At 40.1% G+C, this 27524-nt stretch overlaps 4 protein-coding genes across 7 annotated transcripts in view; 2 read left to right on the forward strand and 2 right to left on the reverse strand.

Annotated features, from left to right (window-relative positions):
* The window catches only part of myof (myoferlin), a 30116-nt gene extending 27362 nt beyond the window's left edge, over positions 1–2754 (forward strand). For all 4 annotated transcript variants that reach the window (XM_047608532.1, XM_047608534.1, XM_047608533.1 and 1 more), the window contains 9 exons: positions 52–191; positions 279–367; positions 454–549; positions 748–889; positions 999–1098; positions 1188–1378; positions 1619–1728; positions 1817–1964; positions 2143–2754. In XM_047608532.1, coding sequence (XP_047464488.1) covers positions 52–191; positions 279–367; positions 454–549; positions 748–889; positions 999–1098; positions 1188–1378; positions 1619–1728; positions 1817–1964; positions 2143–2181 — 1055 coding nt within the window. In that variant the 3' untranslated portion in view covers positions 2182–2754. The remainder of the gene's footprint in view (positions 1–51; positions 192–278; positions 368–453; positions 550–747; positions 890–998; positions 1099–1187; positions 1379–1618; positions 1729–1816; positions 1965–2142) is intronic.
* Positions 2755–2907: 153 nt separating this feature from the next.
* LOC125022158 (alanyl-tRNA editing protein Aarsd1-like) lies at positions 2908–9574 on the reverse strand. Its single transcript, XM_047608539.1, has 17 exons — positions 9353–9574; positions 9082–9195; positions 8876–8942; positions 8664–8762; positions 8340–8429; positions 8154–8216; positions 5755–5883; positions 5431–5590; positions 5240–5297; positions 4998–5154; positions 4803–4919; positions 4553–4683; positions 4396–4462; positions 3720–3811; positions 3545–3599; positions 3370–3464; positions 2908–3286 (listed from the first exon to the last, which is right to left on the reverse strand). The coding sequence occupies exons 1-17, from the start codon at positions 9385–9387 to the stop codon at positions 3148–3150; spliced, it is 1668 nt and encodes a 555-aa protein (XP_047464495.1). The 5' UTR covers positions 9388–9574; the 3' UTR covers positions 2908–3147.
* An 830-nt stretch (positions 9575–10404) lies between these two features.
* On the forward strand, positions 10405–17293 carry kat7b (K(lysine) acetyltransferase 7b). The gene is made up of 14 exons (XM_047608536.1): positions 10405–10597; positions 11552–11702; positions 11796–12044; positions 12188–12270; positions 13461–13544; positions 13734–13832; positions 13938–14048; positions 14374–14565; positions 14790–14879; positions 15003–15143; positions 15278–15371; positions 15469–15615; positions 15776–15882; positions 16244–17293. Exons 1-14 carry the CDS (start codon positions 10580–10582, stop codon positions 16343–16345), a joined length of 1668 nt encoding a protein of 555 aa, XP_047464492.1. The 5' UTR covers positions 10405–10579; the 3' UTR covers positions 16346–17293.
* On the reverse strand, positions 16693–18102 carry si:ch211-131k2.2. Its single transcript, XM_047608537.1, has 6 exons — positions 17871–18102; positions 17654–17750; positions 17496–17525; positions 17316–17369; positions 17090–17161; positions 16693–16962 (listed from the first exon to the last, which is right to left on the reverse strand). The coding sequence occupies exons 1-6, from the start codon at positions 17982–17984 to the stop codon at positions 16928–16930; spliced, it is 402 nt and encodes a 133-aa protein (XP_047464493.1). The 5' UTR covers positions 17985–18102; the 3' UTR covers positions 16693–16927.
* Positions 18103–27524: the final 9422 nt, after the last annotated feature.

Genomic DNA, 27524 nt, shown 5'->3' on the forward strand with positions numbered 1-27524 from the left:
TTAGAGTGTTAGTCTGTAATGGAAATATGATTTTGTTTTTTTTACTTGAAGAGAACAACAAAAAAATTCATCAGCACTTGGGTCCAGCTCATGAACGACTCTGTCTGCACGTGCTCAGAACACAAGGACTTGTCCCCGAACATGTGGAGACCAGGACCCTTTACAGCACCTTCCAGCCCAATCTTTCTCAGGTCAAATACACATACTATATTTTTTTAATGCGTGCATCCACTTCAGACTGGGTTATTTTCTAAAACTTATATATTGTGCTACTTTAGGGACAACTTCAGATGTGGGTGGATGTTTTCCCCAAAGCCATTGGAGTACCTGGACCTCCCTTTGACATCACACCACGCAAGCCCAAAAAGTATGTGCTGTGCTCCTCCACAGTGCTTTCAGTACCGCTCACATTAGATGTCACTGATTTAACATCGGCCACGTTCTAATGTTCAGGTATTTTCTGCGTGTTGTCATCTGGAACACCACAGATGTGACTTTGGATGAGACCAGCATCACTGGAGAACGCATGAGTGACATCTATGTGAAAGGGTGAGCTAATTCTGCCCAAATGCATTCACTTTGCTCAAGTTTAGAGTTGTATGTGTAGTCGTGTACAGTACTTGTCTTTCCCACAGTTTGTCAGCCTTTCTGGTACTTATTTAATTTAATTCATGAGATGAATAACTGTGATGGAGGATTCATGTCAAGAGGACAATGAATGATCACACATGTTGATCCCTTGGCTAGCTGGATGCCAGGAATGGAGGAGGACAAGCAGAAGACAGATGTCCACTATAGGTCTCTGGATGGAGATGGCAACTTTAACTGGCGCTACGTCTTTGGCTTTGACTACCTGCCAACTGAACAGCTTTGCCTCGTGTCCAAGAAAGTGAGGCCTGTCATTATTGGTTTAGTATAGCATAAAGTCCATTATAATAAAAAGTAAGACCTATGTTGTTGAAATTAATAAGCTAAAAGATGATTGTTCATCCAACCAGGAACATTTCTGGAGTCTTGACAAAACAGAGTTCAGGATTCCCCCCAAGCTGATCGTTCAGGTCTGGGATAACGACAAATTTTCACTGGATGATTACCTAGGTTAGAAACTTTATTCAAAGTCAAAACTACATGTGTCCATTAGACAACCTATACAATACCTGACTGAACATAATACGCTGTAATCCCAGGTGCGCTGGAGCTGGATTTGCGTAACCTGGTGGCTCCTACAAAGACTCCAGAGAAGTGCTCTCTGGACATGATGGAGTTTGAGGGAAACGCTCCGCAGAAGGCAGATGATAGCAAGTCTCTGTTTGCTCAGCAGTCAGTCAGAGGCTGGTGGCCTTGTTCCATCGAACAGGATGGGAAGAAGGTCCTGGGTGTAAGTATAAATGGCTTTTACACCAGGGATAGAGTAATATGTATATGTAATATGTATATGTATGTGATGATGCCTTGTCCACAGTAGCACTTTTGAGTATGTTAACGAGTAATAACAGAGTTGGAAGGAAATAAATTTTACTCTATATCATTACATGCCACTGAATGCTGCACTAGGGTATAATAATAAAGTTACTGATTGATAAGTTCATCTTGTAAAGTTTATTTGTCTTGTTTTTAGGGCAAAGTGGAGATGACACTGGAAATTGTCAGTGAAACTGATGCAGATGAGAGACCTGCTGGAAAAGGACGAGATGAACCCAACATGAACCCCAAGTTGGACCCACCCAAGTAAGAGCCTAACTTTTTGTACAAGATTGGCTGGTGAGTAGAAGTGGCAAACAAAACAACAAACATGCTTTCTCTATATGATTGCCAGGCGCCCAGAAACATCCTTCTTTTGGTTCACAAATCCATGTAAGACCATGAAGTTCATTCTGTGGAGAAAGTTTAGGTGCCTCTTCATCGGCCTCATCATCCTCACCATAGTGCTCCTCTTCGTCGCCATCCTGTTGTACTCTTTACCGGTAAGGACTAACAAGAAGGAAACCACTGGATATACTGTGTCATAAATTCTATTGTCATTATGTCACTAATGATTGGTTCAAATGAATATTTCCCCAAGATTTTAGGACTTAATTTAAACGTAATGCATAAGACAGCTGACCAATCAGTGATGTGATTGTTCTCTTTTGACTGTTCCAGAACTACATCTCAATGAAGATTGTAAAGCCGCTCCAATAGCTCTTCACTAGAGGAGCAGTGGAAGCTGAACGCCAAGGACATTTCAGTACTTCCATTTGACTGGACATGAATACTGGCAGAACATATCTACAAATGTTTTTAATGTTTTATAATGTCTGTAGTATTTTTTAATGGTAACGGGAGTTGCACATTTGCACTGTGGCAACATAAGGACTTGTGATTACCAGAACGTTTGTGGTTAGCTCGCCAGAGAACTCAAACCACTGCACACTGTGATGCAATCTAATACAACACTCCTATAATAAATGTTGTGCTTAAGGTGCTGCCGGGGCAATATTAAGGCGGTATTTAGTGGTTATGGTGTACTGGGTTTTACTATTGAAATGTTCTAGTAACTATGCACTGTATGTAAAAGACACTAACTTGTTATAGGTATCACTAAGGTCACTACTCTATGTTATCACGAAGGTCTTCTTTGCACAGCTGTTGTATTAGATTGCATTACTTATTTTACCTTAAATATGCCAAATACTTGTGACAAATTTCAGTACTGTCTGTCTTGTATATGTCATTCTCACAACAAAATGCATAATATTAAAAATGTAAAACATAGCAGCGGGAGTCTGAAAGTGTTTTTTCCATTAAGACTATTTTATTGAGTCTAGTGTACCTTGACCTGGGCATGTAATAAATTTAACTCATGTAAATGTAAAACAGGATTTCACATGGGGGGGGGGATTATGAAAACATAATCTTAACAAGACAAAGGTTGACAAATTAGTTTTTTGAATGACTTAATCCAATACTTCACATTTCATACTTAAAATAGACAAGATATGTACAGCACATGTTGTACAGTCATTCCCAGTTATTTACATTTTTAAGAGAATTTCTTAGTATGTGTACTTTAACACATCATTTTCTTTACACAATGTGATTAAGCAAAATTAATTGTTTCCCTTATGCAAATATCAAACATGTATTGTGACTGAAGGATTGCTGGGTTTATTCTTCATCTGTGGTGTGATGTTTGCAGTGCTGCTGCAATAAGGCCTCCACCTCTCCTCTACGTGCCAGGCTATTGGCTTTGCCTTGGAAACGTCCGTTCTTCCCAGCCCCCTTCCCCTGGAGCAACTCTAACACGCTGAAGGGTACAAAGAAACAATCACAACCCACATTTTGTTTTTGCTGGTAGTGGTTTGATTAATACGTGGTGGGGTCTCTTACCGTGGTCCTAGCTCCGTCACTGGTCCACTGGGTCCAGCCAGCAGAAACAAACCTGGTCCTTTTTCCTCCCCAACAGTCAGGAAAACCAAAGTTTCCTAAGACCCGACAAAAAAGGGCTTTAAAATAACAATTCTCTCCTGATTTCTAGCGCTAAGAAGTTTGGCTATGACCCTACCTCAGTGTTTATTTCATTGGCTATGATGTTCATGAACTCATTGTCGCCCTCTTTTCTGGAGGAAGAAAAAGTTTTATTTCCAAAGTTCTCGTACTGATGATTGTGCTAAGATATTGGGTTACAATGTATCATACTATACCCACAAAAAAAAGGAACTTGAAGCAGAATTTCTTACTTGTGCAGGGTGAAGAAGTTGCCTCTCTGGGGGTCATTCTTAAAGTTCTGAGCGACTAAGACAGCCATGTCTCGAAGCAGGCTCAGGTTAGTCTGACAAAGACAGTTTAAAGTGAATGGAAAAATAATTGTTGGTATGTTTTTGTGTGATATTAGCTACACATCATCTATATGCAGGTATCAGACCCAGTACAAATAATGATGGTTCAGAGGGTTCAAATTTGTTGAAAAATGATTCATCCTGCACTATCAGAATCAGAATCAGCTTTATTAGCCAAGCATGTGTGGACATACAAGGAATCTGACTCCGGTCACTTTGCTCACTTATACAAAAACAAAGAACTTAAATAAAGTTAAAACTGTACAGACAAGTGAGACGTTTCTCAAGATATGATCTCCCCTCTCGCCGCCCCCTGCTTCTCTCCTTCTCCAGCCACACTGTGGTACAGTGGGAAGCACTGAGGCTACTGGAGCAAACCAATCTGAGCAGACTGAACTTTTTAAGAGGAGGGTGGCCTACGTGGATCTGTTTTTATACGAAACAATATAATAATGAAGAAATAAATAGCATTCTACTAGCTATTCCACATCCTCATCTGTTCTAACATAATGCAAAAGCTTTTAAATTCCTACACACTTCTCAAAGAGAGAAGAAATAACGGTCGAAACTCTCTTACTTTCTGTAGCAGCTTCACAGACTTCTGCAACTTGTCAACTGCCTCGACGTGCTCATCGGGTCCAGTCCTGTTTGTTAACAAACAAAGACTTTTTTTCTCCTTATTTTCACCTTTGAAAACGACTTTCACTCAGGTGGTGTTCTGACTTTTAACTTACTTCAGAAGAGACACTAAGGAACGCTCTGTGCTGTAGCTTTTTTCCGCGTATTTCAGAACTCTGTTTCCTGCCAGGAAGATGAGGTTGGTTTTGTTTTTCTTTCCCTTCTCAGTTCCCAATAGCTTTATTACCTAAAGAAATCAGATAAAAAGAAAAAGAAAATTAAGCATTTTTAGAATCACCTGATAAATCAAATTATAAAAAGGGGCATAAATTAAGTGTAAAGCATGTTTAATGCATGACTTGGCACCTGTAAGTGGCTGAGGTTGGACACATGGGTTCCGCAGCACATGTTGGCATCGACACCCTCTATATCTATGATCCGAACGGGCCCTGCATGGTCGTCTGGCAGCCCTCGACTCCTCACCTGGTTTACACACACACACAGACTTGTTTAATACATTTAAAAGAAAGCCCGTATTGATAAAAATCTTCGTACACACACCTTTTCCACAGCAGGGTCATCTAAAGAGAGAAGCTGAACAGTCACAGGAACTTGAGCTCTGATCTTCGCATTTACAACTTCTTCCAGCTCCTGCAGCTGTGCAGGTTTCACAGAGGGAGTGTCAAGCTCAATGGTGCTTCTCTGACGCCCCAGTTCCCTGAAGAAAAGAACATATGAAGAAGTAACGCCACAAGTCTTATGTCATGTTCACAGGAACGGTAATCTGCACCATGGGGAAGTACCAGGATGTGGTCTTGTATCCAAACATCGTGTCGGCTAAAGCTGTGATCAAATGCTGACCTGAGAGAAAAGAAAAAAAAAGAACACAAGGTACTTGATAAAAATAATAATAATAATATAACATGAATTCACAGTTTAACCTAACGGAGGAGGCACCAGTCAAAACACACATCATGCGTTTTGTGTTCCTAACCTGAGTGTTGCTGCATATGATCAAACCTCCTCTCCCAGTCCACCTTCAACTGCACCTCCTGACCCACGTCCAGAGCTGAGGCCACAAAATGCACGGCCTCTGGACCCTGCCTCGTCACCCTCAAAACTGGGACATCTCCGATCAGACCGTGGTCGTCCGGCTGAAAGATTACAACACATAACGTGCCCGTTTATTATGGAGGTGGCTTTGCTCAGTATCACTTCAGACACAAACAAGTCCCTATATGCATGTTCAGTCATAGGACTTGATTGGTGTGCAGTAAATACTGAAATGGAGAAGTAAGACTTTGAAAAAGGAGCTTACTTGGCCTCCTCCCTCGGGAAACAAGATGGTGTCTTGGAGCTTCACGTTGAATCCTTTCAGAGTTTCTTTCTTTCCATTGACTTCATGTTTCAGCTCGGCTGGGCAGCAGGATATCACAGAGGTAACAAACTAAAGGAAACAAAGGACATAAAAAGCTTGAAAGCCTTGCAACGTGGGAGAAGTATGAATTGTGCAAAACCTTTTTATTACAGTCTGTTTTGACAAAATTAATAACGGTAATTAATCTCGCTTTTCAGATTTTTATTATAACCATAACGTTTGGGAGATTTCTTTAAATTGTGTCAATTCAAGTAAATGCAGTATACACATGAAAAAAAAACAAATAACCTATACTTAAATAAAAGTTAAATCAACAATAAAAGTGAAAAGTGCTTCAATAAACGTGCCATTAGTCACAGTGGTCACAGCTAGCTTAGCACCCAAGCTAATCCTTTTTGCAGATTATTGCTATATCTATCTGATATATTTCGATGCCGTCCTTTCTCGTGCAATCAAACACGTCCATACCTCTTTCATGTAGCAGTCCCGTTGACACTGAAAGGCCATTTTGGGCTGTTTGTGAGGAAAACTTTGCCTGGTTTTAACACGAGTTCAGAAAAGTGAAACAGACCGGACCACAGCTGTCAGCTCAGGACGGATAGCAACATGGCACAAACTTAGCGGCTTCGACTTTTTTTTCCCCTTTAAATGAAGTTGCCCGAATGTGAATGTAACATGCTAAACAAAGAAAAAAGGGAAAGGAAGGGAAAAGAAAGCATAATTTTGTTTTGAAACCGAAGCATAAAAACAAACTAGGTTCAGTAAAAGGTAATAAAATACATTCAACACGTGATATAGGCATATTAAAGAGTACACCACCATATTATATTATTGTAGTTTTAGAGAAAAATAGCAATAGTTCATTAAGTACACCAGTGAAAACGAATGCATTCAAATGTAACAATCCTGTTAATTCCACTGGATGATCACTTTGGAGGATGTAGTTTGTGGTGCTGTTAAACATGATTGTGTTTCTGCCATTTGGCTTAGCCTACTGACTAAAGTGGGGCTCCCAGTATAACAGTTCGATAGTACAACAAAACCCTGGTTCTCTTATGAAAATACCGTTAAATCAACATCAATCAGCATTTGATTTTAATGCTGAATACCACAACCTTCACGAAGACAAGATTTGGTGCAGGACTGTACCACTCACTGCACCTAATCACTAGCAAGTAGGGTTAGGGTATATTTGCGATTTATGACTGTTTCTCCTGCAAAAACTGTCCCCAAAGAAAAACCCAAGTATGCTTTCTGTTTTTTCCAATAAGATAAAATTCTCAGTCTGTTCGTTTGACTTTAATTACTTGAAATGAGATCAACCGAACCAATCAAATAACAACAAACTCTGTCTTTAAAAGATTATTATTATTTAAACAATGTAGTTCATTTCAACGGTAAAACAGTACCACCTTGTGGCTATAAAAAAAGTAAATTAGTAAAGAAAGGAATTAGAGTAAGAAAGTAAATAAAACTTGGTGTCTCTGCGTCTACCCAATATTAACACACAAAATAATCACACATAATTAATTTCCTACCATCCCTAGAAAACATGTTCTACCACCTATAATCCGTCATAAAAATCCGTGTATAAAATGACAGGATAGTAACTAAAACATTTACACATTTTTAAAAGTCATTACCTATCAACACCAAAAACGATCTTTCATTTCACCAAAATTAACATAATTTGACAGATTTCAGTCTTTATAAAAAACAAAACAAAAAACAAAACACAAGTTAAGAAATGAAAATCTAGTGACATGTATCATAGACTACTGGTTTCCTATGACTTTTGTTATTTAATCTGTTTCTTTGTGTATTGTGGAATACATGGACGAATTAGTGAATGATACTCTGTGATACTTTCAAAATCTATAATCATCTGTAAATTAAATAACACCAAGTGATGGTAGATGAAACATATTTTTATTAAAATGAAATGATATGCCAGTGTAGAGTGGACAAAAATATGTCAATAAATATTCTCATAGAAAAGTCATACATGTAAAAACAGTATTAAGCAATATTACAAGCTTCAGAAAACAGGACTCTCTTCAGTAACCATAGCTACAGACTTCTAGCAGCCTCCAACATCAGTCAGACTGTAGGAGAAGAGAAAGGACAAATGGTCAGTGTTCACATTTAAACGAATGATTCACAGTATACATGTTCAGAAGATTTGTAATAATTTCTAAAGCAAAGGTTATGGAGTTTAAAGGAGTTTAAGTCAAGCAAGTACTATTGTTTGCATGGTTTGCCAATTTAACTATAATTGAGAGATTGTACTCCATGATATTTACAGGTAAGATTCACACCAACCGCAACACGTCACTTACATCACTGAGATCCCCCATATCTGGTGCTTCTCCTTTGTTACTGCTAGCCATTTCTTGGATCATCTGCAAAACAAAACCAGACTCTTTACACAAATAACAAAACCAAAACACTTGAAAAAGACCGTAAGGCACACAAAGTGAAATCTGAACCTATATTTTACGACTGAGCATATTAAAATCACTTACATCTACGTATCTGTCGTACTCTTCCTTTCCTTCATCTTCTTCATGCTCCCAGTCCCTCCAGTTGTCAAAGTCCACAGAAATCCAACTGGGCTGCAAAAGGACAGAAAAGGGACACCCAATTTTATGTTTATGTACAAAGATACAGTAGTAGGGTAAGGCAGAAACACTGCATCTTAATTTATTCTCATCTAAAGCTTCACCTTGAAAATATCATGTCTACTTAGGGTGTTTTTTTTAAAGGCATGTAATAGATTTTATAAAAATCCACATGAAGCTGAGCCAATGTTGTGACTGATCAGTCTGAATACACATACACACACGTACCTTCGCTGGATCCTTCTGGAGACGAGGCCATGCATAATCAGGCTTCACCTTCCTCAGCAAGACATTGATGGTGCGGTCAAAGACTTTTTCTCTGGAGTCCTTTAATATGATAACCGGATTAAAACACATATTTAACATCACAATGGCTGAACACTTATCTGAGCATGCATCAGATCAAATGAGTTACATGATTTTGTCTAGAAGGTGCTTACACTGATATAGATTTTTTCGTAGAAGTGCAGCTCATTGTAGATCACGTCATCTGTGTCGTTTTTGCAGCTGTTGTGCAGACAGAACGTGGTTGTCAAAGAAACTGTAAATCACATTTTCTACCACCCAGCTGTTGTCGCACTGAGCAAGTTACACAAGACAGAAGCCAAGGCAAAGATTTCAGTCTGGGGAATTTTACTGAACTCACTATAAAATCATTTTGTCTGGCTGGAAGTCCACTTGAACATCTTTAGGTTTGTGAACCAAGAAGGTAACGGTGACATATTTCTTTCTGTCATACCACAGTGCTTGTGCAGGCTGACTGTTAAAAAAAAAAAGGTAAGATTGTGAGGTTGAAATGTATCATAGTTTACATACATCTTGTTTTTTTCCAAGAATAAAACCGCTTCACAATCAAAATGCTAAGAAAAAAACACGTTAGTAGTCGCCCACAACTCAAAGAGACTAGCAGCACTTACCTCTCGTCCGGTCTGGCAATTTTAGGTTTGTTCATTTTAATTCTTGTTTAAAACTACAAGAGAAGCTATTTTCTTGTTAGTTTTAACCACGGGAAGGCAAAACGTGTGTGGCTGTGTCCTCGAACGCAGTGACCAGGCCCAGGAATCTATATATAGAGCGGTTTGGTATCAGCTGCCCGTAGTCTTGCCCTCAACAGCCTTCTCCCTGCCCTTTATAGTCTGACGGTGGAACACTCGGGAAAACAGAGGCATCTTCTGCAACACTTCAGCGGGGGAGGGAGAAAGAAAACAACATGTCAACAAATGGAACAAATGCAGAAACAGCATTCAGGACAATGCAAGTTAAATACATTAAATACTACTATTTTTTTTCTTTTTCTTTTCTTCTCTACAGAGATTACATTTAGTGATATATAAATATATATAAATCGGTCCACCTACAGGAAAACACTGGCTTACACTTCTATTTTAGTTTTCTTTCTATTTAGTTACTTAGACCATGCAATGAAGGAAAGTGAGGGATTAGTTTGTATGACGGTAAATACATACAATAAACACAACATACAGCATAGTTCTCAGATTATCTTTTGTATGGTTACTTTAGTTCTACAAATAAGTTTCCACCAACATGAAAATGTAACAGGAGAAGACTGAAGCAAGAAAGAACAAGGGCATTTTTTAGGGACAAAATACTGTATATTTATTCTGTAAATACTATTTATATCTTTAAGACACTGCGTGGTAATTGGAAATAAAATCATTAACGAAAATAGTGTTACAATTTTTCATGCTCAATAAAATAGTATCAACAGTAAGAGGTAATATAGTCACTGCAGCTTGTAGATGAGTAATGAACCTTATTATTTTCTGTAAAGCTTAGTGAAACGTTTTGTGCTAATACGATGTTAATTTGAATGTACCAAACCATATGGTGTATTTTCATTGAGGCTGTCGATCAACTCCCGTCCTTCCATAATTCTTTGGTGAGGCACGGCGTCGCCCCCTGCTGGCCTGGAAGCCCTCACATTGTTACCGGAAGTGCAATTCTCTTCTCTGTCTGTGCCTGGAATGTGGCGCGCGAGACCGAGACAACGCTGTGTACATATGAACTAATGCAGGGGGAAAAAATCAATAAATAGTTTCTTTGGACGTTTTTATTTAACGTTTACTGGGCTTGTCTTGTTTGTTGCTTGAAACACCCATGAAGTAGCAGCCGAGAAGTTGAATATGCCTCGTAGACGACAGGTAAGAAGACATGTAGGTCGCACAGGAGGGTAACGTTAGCTAAGTTAGCACCGATGTGTTCCATTCTCTCTAGCTCGGAGCTCCCACCATATTCCATTCAATTATCCGACAAGTCGGACGCGCTAAAACGTGGCATTTGCGTTATTTGTTCAGACCACCAAGCTGAATTTAAAGCATTTTCGTTGTCTTTCAGTTTCATTGTATTTTTGTGTTGGTCAACGTTTCTTTTAGCAAACATTGAAGTAGGTTAAACCTTAGTGGGCGGTAACAAGGAGCTAAACCAAATACTAAACTTTACCTTAGGCTTTATTCGAATTTAACGATTGTTTGTGGGTACCGTGTATGCCGAATTTGCCACAAGGCTACATCACTTGGGACTATGTATGGTGATGTGAAAATATATTCAGCCAACATATCGTCCGTAAGCCTTGCATCCTAATATGATAGAATTGTCAATACGATTTGGTGCCGTTTATCTATTAGCCGGGGCAGCGGTAGCAGCTTGGATAACGTGACCTGCTAAGCTAACAACAATAATAATAGGGTTGAGGAGGCTATCCAGACGAGCTACTTTTTCGTATAAGCTATTACTGTGACTAACAATTGTAAAATTACTTGACTTTCTCATCAAGTGGCAATTACGAACAGTGGTAAACACACGTACGTTAGGTATTTAGACTGAAATGTTGGTAACAGCTGGTTAGCCCTATGCAAAAACAACAACAAAAAGAACAGCTCAAAGCCAGCTATCAGCTGATTGTGGCATTTCTGAAAGCATTGCAGTGGAAAACCCACAGAGAGCTCTTGCTTTTCGGTTGCTGATCAAATGAATGTAAAGAGAATATTTATGATCTAAATGCCCCATTAAGTGTGTAAAACCTCTTATTGTGTAATTTACTTCATCTTGTAATTGTGTAGGGTGCTGCTCATTAATGATTTTTTCCACCTTGATAGAGACACATGGTTGGGAGTGGTTCAGATGGAACTGAAGACTCAGACTCCTCTGCCGAAAGGGAACAGACCAATAGTTCAGAAAGCGATGGCAACGTGACAAAGAGACAGCGCCTCACCAGAGCCTCTACTCGCCTTAGCCAAAGCTCTCAGGGTGGGCCATCATATTCAGTAAAGGCAATGTAAAGCTGTTGCAGTGTTCTTCGTTCACCTAAAGGGGATGATGGTTTTATGTCTTGTCCCTCAGATACCCCAGACTTGAAGCGAGCGGCAGATCACGACGAGTCTCCGCCACTGACGCCCACGGGTAATGCACCCTCCTCCGAATCTGAGCTGGACATCTCCAGCCCCAATGCCTCTCACGATGAGAGCCAGGCCAAAGATCAAGCCAGCAGAGACTCAGATAAGGACCTTTCCCATCGCCCAAAACGCCGCCGCTGTCACGAAACCTACAACTTCAACATGAAATGTCCGACCCCAGGGTGTAATTCTCTTGGTAATATTTGTGCCCTTTTTATACATATCTTGTCAAAAAAATTGTTTGATGAGAACATAAGTATCAAGCTTTCTATATTTGAACTTCCTGTATCATCGTAATATTATAAATTTAGTAAAACTTTCTTTTCTCTAATCCCTCAGGTCACCTCACAGGGAAACATGAACGTCACTTTGCTGTATCGGGTTGCCCTCTTTACCACAATCTTTCAGCTGATGAGTGCAAAGTGAGTATCTTTTAAAAGCTGGTTAAATGTTTTAGTTACATGCCGGAAATAATTTGTTAGGTTTTACTTGAAATTTGTTGCATATGGCTTAACCAACATATGGTAAATGGTCTCATTTTTATATCGCGCTGGGCGACTCGCTCTACCTACTGAGCTGCAGCAACCCCCATATTTGTCCCTTATTTTCTATAACAGCTTTCCCTCTTCATAGTACAGTCAATATATGTGCACTTATTTTATAAAGTGGCTAGTGGCCAAACAAATTGCAACAGTTTCGCTTAAAGTTTTGGAATAGAAATAATCCAGTAAACATTTTCAATTGTGACTTCATGAATTGCCACTTCATGAATTGTCACTGGAAACAATGTCATTTAAATACGAAACCTAAACCGCAGATATTTTATTGTGCTGAAGAGTTTCAGGGCTTCCACCTCATACCTTAGCGCTTATGTGGTTTTCATTAACCGTGGTCTGACTCATTATTCATTTGTGCTGTAAAGAGAAAAGTCGTTTGATCCTCACTTGGAGCTCCACTGCAGCTGCTCTATAACTTTATAAACAGTACAGAGAAATTGTGAAATCTTTATTGTTCAGTAAGTAGCCTTTAAATAAATAGTTGATATTTTGCATGCACTATGTAAGTAATGTTACCTGAAGACCTACTTGTTGGGAAGAATACGTGTTGACAGGCTGAGCACTCTTCATTCTCAAGTTATCATAATACAAAGAGCCTCACGAGTCTTATGTTATTTAACATGTTGTTGTTATAAATACACAAAACAAAAGACTTCTCCTATAATGTTGCATATTGCAGTTTAACTGCTTTTGAAACGATTTCCAGAGTTTGAGTAGAGTAATGACTTTTTTGCTGATTGATTCCTTCAGCGTCAACTTGTGGCAACAGCGTAACCAAATAGAGAATGTGAATGAAAGGTATGCTAAGGGATTTGATTTGTGGGCTGTTAATTATATTTTACTGAGTGAGAATCTCTGGCTTAAAGCTGAACCTTTATAACAACTTGAGATCACACCCAAAATGTACCAAAAGATTGTTATCATATGATGAGTTAAGCCCTAACACACCTAAAATAATGTTTGGCAGTTGAAGCTGCATCTAATCCCTGTATCAAAGAGCAAAATTGAGGGAGGGAAAAAAAAAATATAACCCATTTGTGACTTCTCATTGACAGGTGAAAGCCATCAGCCGGGAGAAACAAGAGGAGGAGGTGAAGACACAGGAGGAAAGCAATTCACGCCATGCAACTCGTCACCAGGTAGTAGGGTTTACAGTGATTGTAATTTACTTTTTTAACAGCAAGTCTGTGAATGTTATGAAAGTGGTTTTGTTAATTGAGCCGATGTACATTAAATTGAATTATTTGAGTAGGATTTCAGTTGTTATTGCCCAATTTTTATATTACTAGTTGGCAAGTAATTTTTTTTGTTTTTATCTTGATTTCTAGACACCAACTCCAAAACAGAGCAAATACAAAGAGCAAGTGGCGGAGATGAGGAAGGGCCGTAACTCTGGCCTACAGAAGGAGCAGAAAGAAAAGCACATGGTAAACCACTGCGACTCCAACATTCAGTTACGCTCATTTTAACTAAGACTCCTCCATGGCGTTTCCTCATCTCATCTCTTGTTGATTTTTCTGTCTCGTCTGCAGGAGCATCGGCAGGCGCACGCCAACACCAGAGAGCCCCTGCTGGAGAACATCACCAGTGACTATGACCTGGAGCTGTTCAGGAAAGCTCAGGCCCGTGCTTCTGAAGACCTGGTGAGGCTTTGCTTCATATCTCCACCAGTGTCATGCTTGCAAGAAATCTCTCTTTTTCTTCATAGTCCTGGAAAGGAAAAATGGGGTCACTTTTGTGAAGTGTAGTGTTGGATGCAACACACACTAGTATCCCTCTGTTTCCACTTATTAGAACAGCCAGGTGTCCCTATAAAGTTTTTCAGGACCCCACTTTTTGCTAGATAATTGGATCAGATTTTATACTTTGCCATGTTTAAATAAAAGCTTTTTATACTTTTTCTACCACAGGGTGCCTTTGCAATCTTTTCTTTTTTAATTAATTTTTTTTTTGCATTGTGTCCTGCAGGAGAAGCTACGTATCCAGGGCCAGATCACTGAAGGCAGCAACATGATTAAGACCATCCTGTTCGGCCGCTACGAGTTAGACACCTGGTATCATTCGCCATATCCGGAGGAGTATGCACGACTGGGTCGTCTCTACGTCTGCGAGTTCTGCCTCAAGTACATGAAGAGCCAGACCATCCTCAGGCGGCACATGGTGAGAGTTAGAGACTGAAGTCCCAAAGTCTGTGACACACCAGGGATATTGGGCGTCTTGTTTCTGAGATATCTGCTACGGAAACAAATTATGTGGTGGAATTAACTGATAATAGTAATTAAAGGCTCTCCGCCTTGAAATAAATGTGTTGAATATATCCTCTCATGCTCAGTTATTTGAAAAATAATACAAATGTGATTGAATGTTTTCTTCCTTTTTTTCAGGCTAAGTGTGTGTGGAAGCATCCCCCAGGAGACGAGGTGTACAGAAAGGGATCTATATCTGTATTTGAAGTTGATGGCAAAAAGAATAAGGTGGGCAGACTCAGACTTTCTTTTACCACTTGATTTTGTCTGGCAAACATCAGAACAATGGGCTTTTAAAGCCAATCAAAAAAGCCATCATAATGAAGTAATTAAATGCCACTTCATCCCCAGATCTACTGCCAAAACCTGTGTTTACTTGCCAAGCTTTTCCTGGACCACAAAACGCTTTACTACGACGTGGAGCCTTTCCTCTTCTATGTCATGACCGAGGCTGACAACACCGGTTGCCATTTAGTGGGATATTTTTCCAAGGTAAAAGAAAAACAGGGCTCAATAATGTTACATATGTATACCATGAATTTATCCTTTAAAAGGTTCTATAATATATAAGTGAAATCTTTTCTTTAAAGGACAATTTAATCATTTTTTTTTTTTATTGCTTCAAGGAGAAAAATTCCTTCCTGAACTACAACGTGTCCTGTATCCTGACGATGCCACAGTACATGAGACAGGGCTTTGGCAAGATGCTCATTGACTTCAGTATGTATATGTTAACTGTGTCAGACTGATTCAGAGGATTATCAGAGAGAATGATTCACGTAGCTTTATAATGAACGCAAATTCTTCTTTTGTTTAGGTTACCTGCTGTCGAAAGTGGAGGAGAAGGTGGGCTCACCGGAGAGACCTCTGTCTGACCTGGGCCTTATCAGTTACCGCAGCTACTGGAAGGAAGTGTTACTCAGATACATGTACAACTTTCAAGGCAAGGAGATCTCCATCAAAGGTGAGAACACGGAGCTCATAATTCAGGTTGCTCATTACGTATGCTAAAATGTGACTGAGTGATGGCAGAGAGTTCTTAACACATTACAAGAGCCATTTCCATGTGTTTAAGGCCGTAGACGTAGGTACGACAAATGTTTTAATATTTTCTTGATGTGCAGAGATCAGTCAGGAAACGGCCGTCAACCCGGTGGACATAGTGAGCACGCTGCAGTCTCTTCAGATGCTGAAGTATTGGAAGGGAAAGCACTTAGTACTGAAGCGGCAGGTAAGATGACGGTTTGTTGTGAAGCCTCTGTTTTATGTTTTATTTTCCAAGACTTCAGAGCACGCTGCTAATTCCCTATTATCTACAGTCTGTCATTTTATTGCCGCATTTCCATATCCATAAGCCATCATATTGCATAATTTCCCTCAGCCCTAAATAAAAAATGACATCTTAAATAGTATAACCGAATCAAAAGAATATTAATTTGCCTTTGGTTGAATGAAATCATGCATTAAACTTGCGTTGTTTTAATTATTTCCATTAATCTTGAAACTTTGATCTCTAAATGAACTTGCCATCTCATTTCTAATGCATTGTCTTTTGATTGAAATCTGCCATCACCTTTTATTCTTCATCCCAGGACCTGATTGATGAGTGGAAAGCGAAGGAGATCAAGCGAGGCAACAGCAACAAAACGATCGACCCGAGCTCACTGAAGTGGACCCCTCCCAAAGGGACATAAGCACTAAGATCCTCAGGCTACTGAATGAACTCACCTCCAGCCTCACCAGCCACAAGTAGCCTAGACCAATGAACTGTCAATAATAAAGATCAGTGTTCGTTTCTTTCACGTTTTTACCCCGTTTATTTCTGCTTATCAGTGTCTTTTTTTTTTTTTTTTTTACTTTTATATATTACCTTCATTTATATTTCATGCATCATGCGTTCCAAGCTGAGTAGTCTTTGACTCAAAACAATCAGTCCTATTTGTTTTCAAGCTTCCTACGTGTGCTGAGCTTTGAATGTCAAATGATAAACAGTCCAGTGTGGTGGATAACATGAATGTTTTGCTTTGTCTGTTGAAGGAAGAAAAAAAAAAAAACGCAACTACATTTGGCAGCATTTACAGGTTCTTTTTATTTCTTACATGAAATGTGCGTTTTAAAAATGGTAGTTGTTCTTGTTTGGATTTAATGCAGTAATTGTTAGCATGAATTGAAACTACGACCAGGGTGTGTTTTTAGGAGTATTATTTATGGTCTTTGGTTGGTGTAAAATTGTATAGATTATAATAACATGTACTTTACTTTAAAATTTAGCTCCATCAATACATGATTTGGATCCATTCCACTGGTGAACCTGCCAAATAATGGAAAAACAGTTTGTTTTTTTTAGTTTTCTGGGAACATAAAAGAATGATAACACCACTGTAGGAATGCACATAGAAACAAAACAACCTCAGGTTTTTATACTGACACAATCATACCTTGCTTGTATGGTTTCTCTGAAACATGGATCGCGGTGGTTGTTGCGGATGGGATCACTCTGGTTAAAGGTTCTGTAATAAACAGAAAACATTTTTAACGGGACTGTCTTTGCCTTCTGCTTTTAATCATTGCTGTTTAACGTGTATTAGCCATTTGATATTTTTTAATATCAATAAAGCTGCCATGATATTTTCAAATTAAAATTCTTTGGTGTTCTTGCTTTACCGTCACTTGCAATGCTTCTCCCCATTAGGCCCACGAACATTTCTCCTTTATTTCCTGTGAGAAGGAAGATAATCACATTTACAGAAGGAGAATTTATTTGTGTGTGTGTGTGTGTGTGTGTATATATATATATTTCCAGTGTCATTTTATGCATTTTGGAACTAAAATCAAATTACTCACGTCTGTTTACTTTAAATGGTCTCTTTGGTCCTGTGAGGGAATCAAACAAGCTGTCAATGTTCATCTTAAGTGGTATAAAACATTATTTATGCATAAATAATTTCATTTTCTTTCTTTTTTCTTTTAGTTATTTTTGCAGGGATGAGTTTGGAGGCCACCTGAGCGTTTCCCCATGAGCCCGTAGAAGCGAAGGGATTTCGATCTTTTCATCAGACCGACTGCACGGTTGGTCAGACCGCTCTCCACGGACTCATCCTGCCAGAAAAAAAAAAGAGGTACTATTTTTATTGCATTTTTGTAATAAAAATAAATAAAAAAAAAATTACAAATCTAAGATCTCAAAGTAAACCTATCATGCTGAACGTAGTTCCTCACCTGAAAGTCTTTAGAAAGTCCCCTCTCCTCTTCTGCACAGCAGGACAGTCCCTCATAGGTTTGCACCAGAGCACAAAAAGTCACAACGGCGAGCTGGATCTTCCAGTTATCCATGTCTTGATCACGGTCAAAATTTTTGTTTCTTTTTTATTAAAGCAGGTTATTATTTTATTTCTTTTTTTTTGGCTGAAAAACGAAAGCTAAAACTCATTAAAGGATGACGTTAGGAGGATGTGAGTCAGTATTAGTTTGTCTGTCCCAACTCTGTCCGCGGTGCATTTATACCCCTCAGCCCCGGCTACGAGACCCCTCCCCTCTAAACATAATTACGCACTTGCCTCCCATGGATTTAAAAAGTCCCATATTTGCATCCATAGAGGGTATACATTAGATTAGATCAGATACTTTATTTATAATATAATTTTCTACACAGTCAATTAAAGATTATTGCAGTTTCTATAGAATATACGTAATCCTTTAGTTTCTCCACAGGTGGAACTGGAACATCACCCAAATATTTACCAGCAGTAAATAACAAAGCCTCACAGGTTTACATCAGTCGCCTCTCGTCTCCATTTTTATTACGCATCTGGATTGCTCTAAAAATATTCTCCCGTTGCTCATTTGTGACCAGGTTGTGTGCGTCTTTGATATCACCCAGGAGGAGGGCAGGACAAGCGGGCTGCGTCGGGCCTTTGAGCGACGCTTTGCAAATATAACCGTCCACTTTGAAGGTTTTATTGGCTAGCCAATTGACTTGGAGAATTGCTATTTGCGGATGGGTCAAAACGGGCCCCATTGGATCTGCACTGATTTGTTAGGAGTAAACCAAAGACTGTATTAGGCTGCACACATGATGGTCAGCAGCTGATGGAAAAGTAGACATTAAGTTTAATGTCACACGCAAGAACCTGAAATTTTTGCACCGCTCAGATGAAGCAATGTGTCATTTCATTTCCATCCACTGAGATAATTGCACTGTTATTAAACCTTTTCATGATCTTTACTTACTTAGCCCTTTAAATGCTCGGTTCTAATGAAAGCTGGGCTCTTTTTCCAACACTCTGGCCATAGACATTTCTGGAGAGGCAATTACTTGACAATCTGTGCGCTATAAGGACGGCCACTCGAAACAAAGCTGACACACACATCAAATGCTTTGATCCGCACACAGGTGCTTCTGAAAGCAAGAAAAGCCTGGGACAATTAGGCCTGAAAGGCAATTACACCTGAACAGCCCTCGTGTGCACATAGCCTAACCCACAGCTAACGTTGAGAGCTGAATCAAAAGGAATCAGAGGCACATGCATTTGCATATGAAATGGTTGAGTCACAAAGAGATCCCGTAATGACAGGACACTGCATTTCCATGTGACGCAGGGTGGGTTGTTTCAGGATGTGCGCCGCTCGCCCGACCATGGTTCTCTGCAGGTTCTCGAGTCTGAAGCTTAACCTCGGAGCCATTTCGCCTTCAAATGTGACTCTTCGAGGGTCTTTTTGTTGAACCACTTGTTTTACACATGCGACGATCAGGCGTAACATTATGACCACCTTCTTAGTATCGTGTAGGTCTCCCCTTGTGCCTCCAAACCAGTTGCGGCTCATTCAAGAATAGACATGGACCTTCTGAGGGTCCTGTGGTGTCTGACAACAGAACGTTGTTAGTGGGTCGAGGGGAGGGGCCTCTGAGGATCATCCCACAGATACTAGATCTATTTGATCTATTCTAGTGAATTTGGAGGCCTTGTGCTGTCCTGCATGTTTTGTTGAGTTGTTCCTAAACCATCTTTGCGTGTCTGTGTCAGGCCGCGTCATCGTCATTGGTATGGTGCGGGGGCACATGTCTGAGTAACATCCTCATGAACGCCAGGTCCAAATTTTTCCCAGCAGAACACCGAATTGTCAGAAGATGATCGGTGGCGTTTACTCCTCCTGTCATTGGTCATAATGTTATGCCTGATCAGCGTGCGGCGCTGTCATTGCAGTGCTTGAAAACAGCTGCTTACTGTTTATCTGCCACTCTGGGGGGAAGCTGCTGACTGATGTCATGTTTACACAAGCCTCCAAAGGTGCTTTCGGCGTGAATGAAATAGATTCGACTCAACATTTTTCAGTGAGTCACATAATTTAAATCTGATAACACGAGCATGGAGAGAGGCTTCTGTATTACACTTCTCAGCGACTGGGGAAATGGTACATGACAGATATAATAGACAATGTCTGTGCCTAATTTCTTTGTGGTCTGCACTAATAGAAACCATCATCTTTTCCATTGTGGAGTGCGTTACATAACTCTGCCACATTGCCACCATATTTCTGATTTACTGGAGCACACGACTGGGTTCAGTTTTAAAGCGGAGCATACGCTGCAGGTACGGTATCGAGGAGTAATGCACGTTAACAAAACCAGTTGTGTTTTCAGAGCTGAGGACCATAATCTCCTGTTAGCTGTGTTATCAGATGAGTGATATCGTCACCTCTGATCCTGACAGAGCAGCTTAAGGCTGTTAGTCCCGCTGCTGTGTCTCCACGCAATCTTAATCCGTCTTAATACCGACAAATTAGTCCATTCATCAGACTAAGTGAGTTTTGTTGGAGCTGGTAAGTCCAGGAAGCAGAGACGGAAATGTAAGGGAGAGAAGCGTGTGCTGCAAGAAGGACGTACAGCGAAAACTACTACAGACCTGGAAATATAGCCGTCTCTAAAACATGAAATGGTGCAAAACATTTGTGACAATAATTTAAAATTCCTAATTTTGTTCATAAAGTATAAGGATTTAACTAAAACAAATTAATTCTTTTGAGTTATTTTGTGGTGTCATGCTCATATGCACAAAAACTGGACAACCCAGCCTGAGATTATTCCACATATATAAAATTAAAATGTTTATACAGTAAATTACAGCCATTAAAATAAAATAAATAGCTGTTCCAATCGATAACTTGGTCTATATAAATATGTTACAACCTTAATAATATTTAAGAAAAATGTTGTGCTCTATATGCAAGGTTTTCTTTCATTTAGACTGTCCATAATTTAATTTAATTTAATTTAATTTAATTTAATTAAGACCATAACTCTGGGTCAGAACCAAGATGAGGCAGAGGAAAGACATACCACTCTGAGATCTATGTGTTTTCCCTGTTTGTTTTATGTTGGCTATAATTAGTATTTTTATTCATAACACACACGCACATATATGTATTTTAAAAAAAGTTAAAGTCTACACAGTGCACATATAAATATTAAACAATTCATGTGTTCCATTTCCTTACAGGTTTCACAAGGTCTAGTGAAGAACAATGAATCTTCAGAGATGTCTGTAAGATGCAGACATCTTACTAATGCTGCACTTCTTTCCACTGGACCTGGATGGTAAGTTTAGGGGAGAAGTTTACCCCATGACACATTCAAAAGGAAATACAAACAGAAATAACAATCTAAGGCATGATTTATAAATTCATTGCAACCCATTTAATACTATGTCACTGCGTTTAATGAGATATTTGTTTAACTGTTGACAGATTTTTGTGCAGAGGAAGTAATAAAATATACACATTAAATATATAAATAAGTTTTGAAAATAATTGTAATAACCACATTTCTTATTTAATATTATATTGGTGCTTTTAGTGGCATATTAACTTAAATAGTTCTAATTTTTGTTATTTTTATTTATCTTTATTTTATTTTCTTTTTTTCATATCTGTGAACATGTTGTCCAGGAGGTGGCAGTGTTGTATAGTACGTAAAATCAGACAACCGTGGCCTGCAGTGCTCGCGGCCTCACTACCAAAATGTTTCCAACTCGCTGGACATATTTCATCAGGACTTTAAAGTCTAAGAATGATGACTTTATGTTCCTCTTGTAAGGCGTATTTTGTCTGTTTCAAGGACACACTTAGAAATTAAGGAATGTGCAAGTATTGTTTTGACGATTTGTCTTTAGCCTTTGCGGTTCATTGCTGTTCATTTTTATAAATGGAAACAGCATACAATATTTTGCCCCCACAAACATATCTGTTTATTTGCTGTTGTACTCAGTGAACTGACATTAAATTACCCCCATTAAAAGAATAAAACCCTGCTTTTGAAATAGTTTTGCATAAATCAAGAAAAACATGGGACTGTGTGTCATGACATCTGCTCAGACCACAATGCAGAAAACATGTTAAAACGCTTTCAGTGTCAGAAAGTTTCCAAACTGGAATCACAATCAATAGCAAATACGGGTATTGTGCTAATTATTTTTGTCTCCATTACGTAGGTTGTGTACGAAGCAAAAGTGAATCTAGTGACTTTTTAAGCACAATTATAGATTAAATTAAAACGGACCATTTTTTTCTATAATACACTGAGAGGGCGGAGCCTGATCGTTTTCATATTCAGTGTCACACACCAGAATAGATCACACATTGTATGATATACTCTGTTCATACAATGGTAGGCGGCGCATCCTAGTGTACACGTAACTATAAATTATGTTTGAAGTTTTCACTGCTGCAGTTAGCGTGGATGCCTCCGAACTCTCTTGTTCCTTGAGTTGTTTTTCCCGTTTGGTGCCCTGTGGCACTTTAGTGTGGTTTCTCTGGAGAGGCATAAATTTGGCTCTTCAAGGCTCTCTGAGAATGAAATACCACTGTCTGCTTTTGCATGCTCAGACTGGGGGCTTCAGGCTGGTACTGTGGCGGTTCTGTCTTTAGTGTGAGACAGGCTGGTGTCATGTGATCGGCTGCACCGAAAACAGCGTGAGATGTGAGATTTTATGCTCGATTCCGTCCATGCCGACGAAAACACCGGAGCGATTCCATCTCAACTTTCTCCTGAGAAAGTGCAGGTGCTTGGCTTTGATTTATGACAGCAGTTTTGCACAAGTAGCCAAGTGATCGGCCTCCAGATTAAACACCAGCGATTTCCTCACAGATAGGCGATAAAGGCATTCTACCGCCCGCGACACTCACACATCGGCAGGTTCTGTTATCGTCTTATCGCACTGGTCACGCTCTTTTGGAGGTGATGTCAGGTGGCGGAGGTTCGCTGGATCCTCCTCAAACATAAACAGCAGCAACAGATTCTCTAGGAGAGGCCTGTGTTGAAGGCAGCTGATTCTTGGCTTTGAAGTCAAGAAAGAGAGGTTTGTGCTTCGGTGTTACCTTGCACATTACCAACATATTCTCAGTATTTCTATAGCTCTGGCATCTCTTTTCAAAGACAATTCCTTCTGAGTATCTTGATTTTACACTGTGTCAAGTTAAGCGTTGGTAAGTTACTATACAGGTTATATTAGCAGCCTGCCCTGATATGTTGTCAAACTAGTTAGTTTTGTAATTCCTTTTTCTGTTTTTGGCCGTCCATCAGACATGTAGACCAAAAACATTTGGCTTGTATGCAAATGACTTAGGGTTGCCCTATTTTTCTGAAAAGACTAGATGAACATTTTGCATAACACGCCCTCTGGTGGAAAGTTGAGTTTAGATGAGAGGATTGTGATCATTGTGATGTTTGCAAGCCAATCTTGAAGCTTTAGCTAGCAGTCTGTAGACTTTGCTTAGCATAAACCTTGAGATGGGGACACGGTCCCGCAAAGTGAAAACCTTAAACCTCATTTGGATTAGTTCTTCAAATGTGCCAGGCTGTATTACTGGTCGGCTTTGACGCTAATTTTTGGGCAGAGTCAAGCTAGCTGTGTTCCCTTTTCCTGTGTTTTTGCTAAGCTAAATTAGCTCATAAGTCAAAATTCTGAGTGAGGTCTGGACTTTCTCAGTAAGGACTTGCGACGTGTTTTTCAGACGTTTCAGTTTTCGTTGATGTATTTAAATTTGGTTGTGCCAAGTTTGCTTTGTCGCTTGAAAATATGTCTGAGGTGAATGTTGAAATTCACGACAGCCTCATCTTGATATCGTGTTAAAATGTTTGCAGTTGCCCCAAAAACGAACCCAAATTGCAATTATCACAGGGCGTGTAATGGTTTGTTCAGGTGCGCCTCTCTATTTGATGATGATTCCTTGATGTCGATTTGGTGTGTCTGTACCTTAAAAGGATTAAATGGCTTTAGACCTCGCTAAAAATAGGCCAGGAAATTGGTGTCTCTTTTGTTAAATTTGATACACTGAAATCTGACGTAGCCTTAAAGTATCCAAGTCTGCACTAGAAAATGAATACACTTTTACAGAAAGCAGCCATTAAAATTATTTTTACCGAAGAATTTCCTTGCTTGGCGAGTCGCAAACACTGGAATCTTCCCATTCATCATGCTGTCCTCACGTCATGGAAGGAAGGTGACAACAAGAGGTTCTCAATTTTACGACTTGTGAGCATTCATGTTATTGGAAACTAAAGATGGCAGGTATCAGTCTTCCTGTGCTTCTGCCAACCCCAACACTAACAAATTAAAAGAAATTTCAGCCCCATTTCTTTTCAAACAACATAACACTACTGACCAGGAAACTGCTTAAACACTCAGGATGTAATTTGAGCTAGATTGAGTTAGGGTTGATTTGCTGCAACGTTTCTACATTTAATTACCCATGACTGTCGCTGTGTCATCAGTGTTTACTTTACTGTGCTCGCACTTCAAATACATTTTAGCACCAAGTCGGACATATTGGAGCTTTCATTTCCCACTTGTGTGATTTCAATGTGGACTCAAAGTCTATTTAGAATTGCAAAGCGTATAATCAGGTAACTCCGACTTGACGTTAGCACACTATGTGCTTTCATATTTTTGCAATCATGTGTGAAATTGTTATCATTAACACCTCAGTATTTCCCTTCTAATTTACACCTTGACTGGGTCATTAATACGTTGGGTCCCTCTGTCCCAGTATGATTGCTCGTCTGTTGGTTGTACAGGTTCCCCAGAAGAACAGAATTAGCCCTGTTACCAGTGTCCTCGTTTGCCGGGCCCTTGTGGCTTCTTCAACACTCTCAACCTATGGCAGGCCTCTTTCGGTCAGATGTGCTTACTTTGTCGGGGAGCCAATCACCAATTCATTCCCAAAGCCTCAGAGGTTCAAAAGCCAAGTGCATAATTGCTCCTTAAATCAATCTGCAAATTTCGTGGTATCCGAGCTGCAAACATTTGGCCTGGAATCGTTTATTCACGAGAAACGGCCGTAAATAGTATGCATTTAGAGTCACAGAAAATATTACAGCGTCCTGGGGAAAATTACACATCGAGTGGGGAAGATACATTCAATTATAATGTAGCCTGCGGTTTGCTAGCATTTCACGTTGGCCTTAGTGCAATCTATCCCATTTGTCCGACCTTTATGGTTATTATTGTGTTTTTGTGGTTCTGATTATGGGACAGGCCACACAGATAGCAAAAGTGTCCCAGCTCTGCCCCTGTGAGGCGCCCCCCTCTCCCCCCACAACAGCTCCATAGTTTCAGCTTTTTCCCTCAGTCCCTCTTTCTTTATAAACTTAGTAGACAGGCAGGAGAGACAGATAGTGCGGTTGCAGTAGTGTCACTTTAAAAGACAGACAGGACTCGTCTTTTAGTCTCTCCACCTTAATAACAGCTCCTCTCCACACACACACACTTTGATGCCGAGGGCTTTATGAGTCTCGTTTAATGCACACTGTCCTGCTTTCTGCTTCTGTGTCTGTCTCTCTTTTGAGTTTTCTGTCTCCATCTCCTTCTTCCTCCTTCCCTCCCTCCTTTATGTCTTTCTCTCTCTCTGTCTCTTCACTCCTCCTACTCCTCCTCCGCCTCTCCCTGCTGTATTTGCAGTCAGCTTTAGTGCCAGACACCCTGAGGCAGCGGTAGCGCCAGCGAGTCTTCCCACCTCTGTTTTTGTGGTGGGAGATGACATGTCGAAGCTTTGAAGGGCAGGGGAAGGGAGGGAGAGGGGGAGGGAACGGGAAGGGAGGGAGGGAGCACATCACTCGGCGCGGAGGAAAAGCAAAGGGACCCAGAGAGAATGTCATGTGGCCTGCAGTCCGCCCAGATACTCTCTTTCTCGGGCTGTCTATGTGGGCAGGCAGGAATGGCGACAGGAAGCGAACCCCCCTCCCTCCTTCCTCCCTTCATCCTCTCCTGCCCTCCTTCAGCTTTTCACTCACTCACTCACTCATTCACTTGCGTCTTCCCCGCTCCACCACCCCCTTTTCCTCTTCCATATTCCACCTTCCACCCTTCTCTCTCTCGCCGCCCCCCCCTCTCTCCAGGCCCAGTTTCTGTGAATTTCCCAAACTTCCTCCCCCCTTCAGCTCGCCTGCCTCCATCACCCACGGGCGTGCCCATGCATCATAACTCACTCGGTGTTGAAGTGTGCTGAGGTGTGTTGAGGGGTAAACTGTGAGTGAGTACCAGACAAAACATGCTTGATTTCAGATCCTCAGGCATTACTCATCCTTTCAGGTGAGAACGGAAAGCAGCAGTATTCTTCTCAAAAGTGTGGGTTCCATATATACAGTATATGCACAGCTGATACTTTTTACATGCATTAGTATATGCAAGCCCAAGGCACTTGACTAACTGTATCCGGCGTCCAGACTAATAAAACAATCCCCAATAAAATACCTGAGAACATTGTCTAGTCTTCCAGGTATTTAACTGTTTACAGTCCCACTGGAGGAATGTTCAGTTTGTGTACTAATTTGTGGCACCGGAGCAGTGGGATTAGCACTGTGCTAGACAGGATGGGGCCACACAGAACTGATCAAACATCTCTTCAGATATGCTCTGCTGAATGGGCTAGCCGTGCCTTTGTGAGAGAAAATACAAGACGCTCACTGTGATTCTTCCCAGTCAAGCTAATAAAACGATAAAAGGGAAAGAGAAGCCTTCGCTGTGGTACATACATAAAAAAAGAAAGTTTCCACTGAGTTTGATATGAGCCTCTGATGGTACTTCAACCATACCGCCGTGTTCTTATGTGGCCGCCTTCTCACCTGTGCTCTTTGAAAGCGGTGACACATAAGTTGTGCACTGTAAAGGATCCTCTTAAACGGAGAAAGGGACTTTTACAAAGTAAGATTTCTGACAGACACAGACGCTATTTCAGTCCGTGTGTGCATGTGCACAAATAGGTTCACAAAAAAAAATAATAATGATAATCTGACGGCCTTTAAGCTTAGCAGATCTTGTGCCAGCTGATTTTTAGGTGGAAAATTATTATTTTTTTCTCTTTTAATGCGATCATTTGAAAACAAAGACCATGTGCATCCATATTCTTATAAACACTCCCAAATTTTATTCACATTTACAGACTGAAATACTGAAATTTCTTTTCACAATAATAAAACATTGGTAGAATAACATTCCCAAAACAAAGGTATTGTCATTTGTTGACAAAGCCAAGAGGCCTTTTCTGGCTCAGGTGAGCTCACCGGATACCGAAACGTGCGCGTGTTTACGTGTGTGTGTGTGTGTTTATGCCACACTGTATGACATGCTATTTGCGTTTGCATGCGTTTGTACGGATTGTGTTACTGCAGGCCAGTTTGATATTTCAAGTCATTACCAGCGTCAGGACGGGAAGAGATTACAGGTTACGGCGGTAATAACACTCACTATTAGCAAGACAAGGTGTTATTATGTCCCTGGTGTCAGGGGAGATGTCAGAGAAACTCGTCATGCTCTCACAATTGCTGGATCAGCAGGCTTATACGGTAACAAGTGAGTAGTACAAACACGTTAACAGAGA

Source organism: Mugil cephalus, chromosome 16, assembly GCF_022458985.1.
Source record: "Mugil cephalus isolate CIBA_MC_2020 chromosome 16, CIBA_Mcephalus_1.1, whole genome shotgun sequence".
NCBI classification, from domain to species: domain Eukaryota; kingdom Metazoa; phylum Chordata; class Actinopteri; order Mugiliformes; family Mugilidae; genus Mugil; species Mugil cephalus.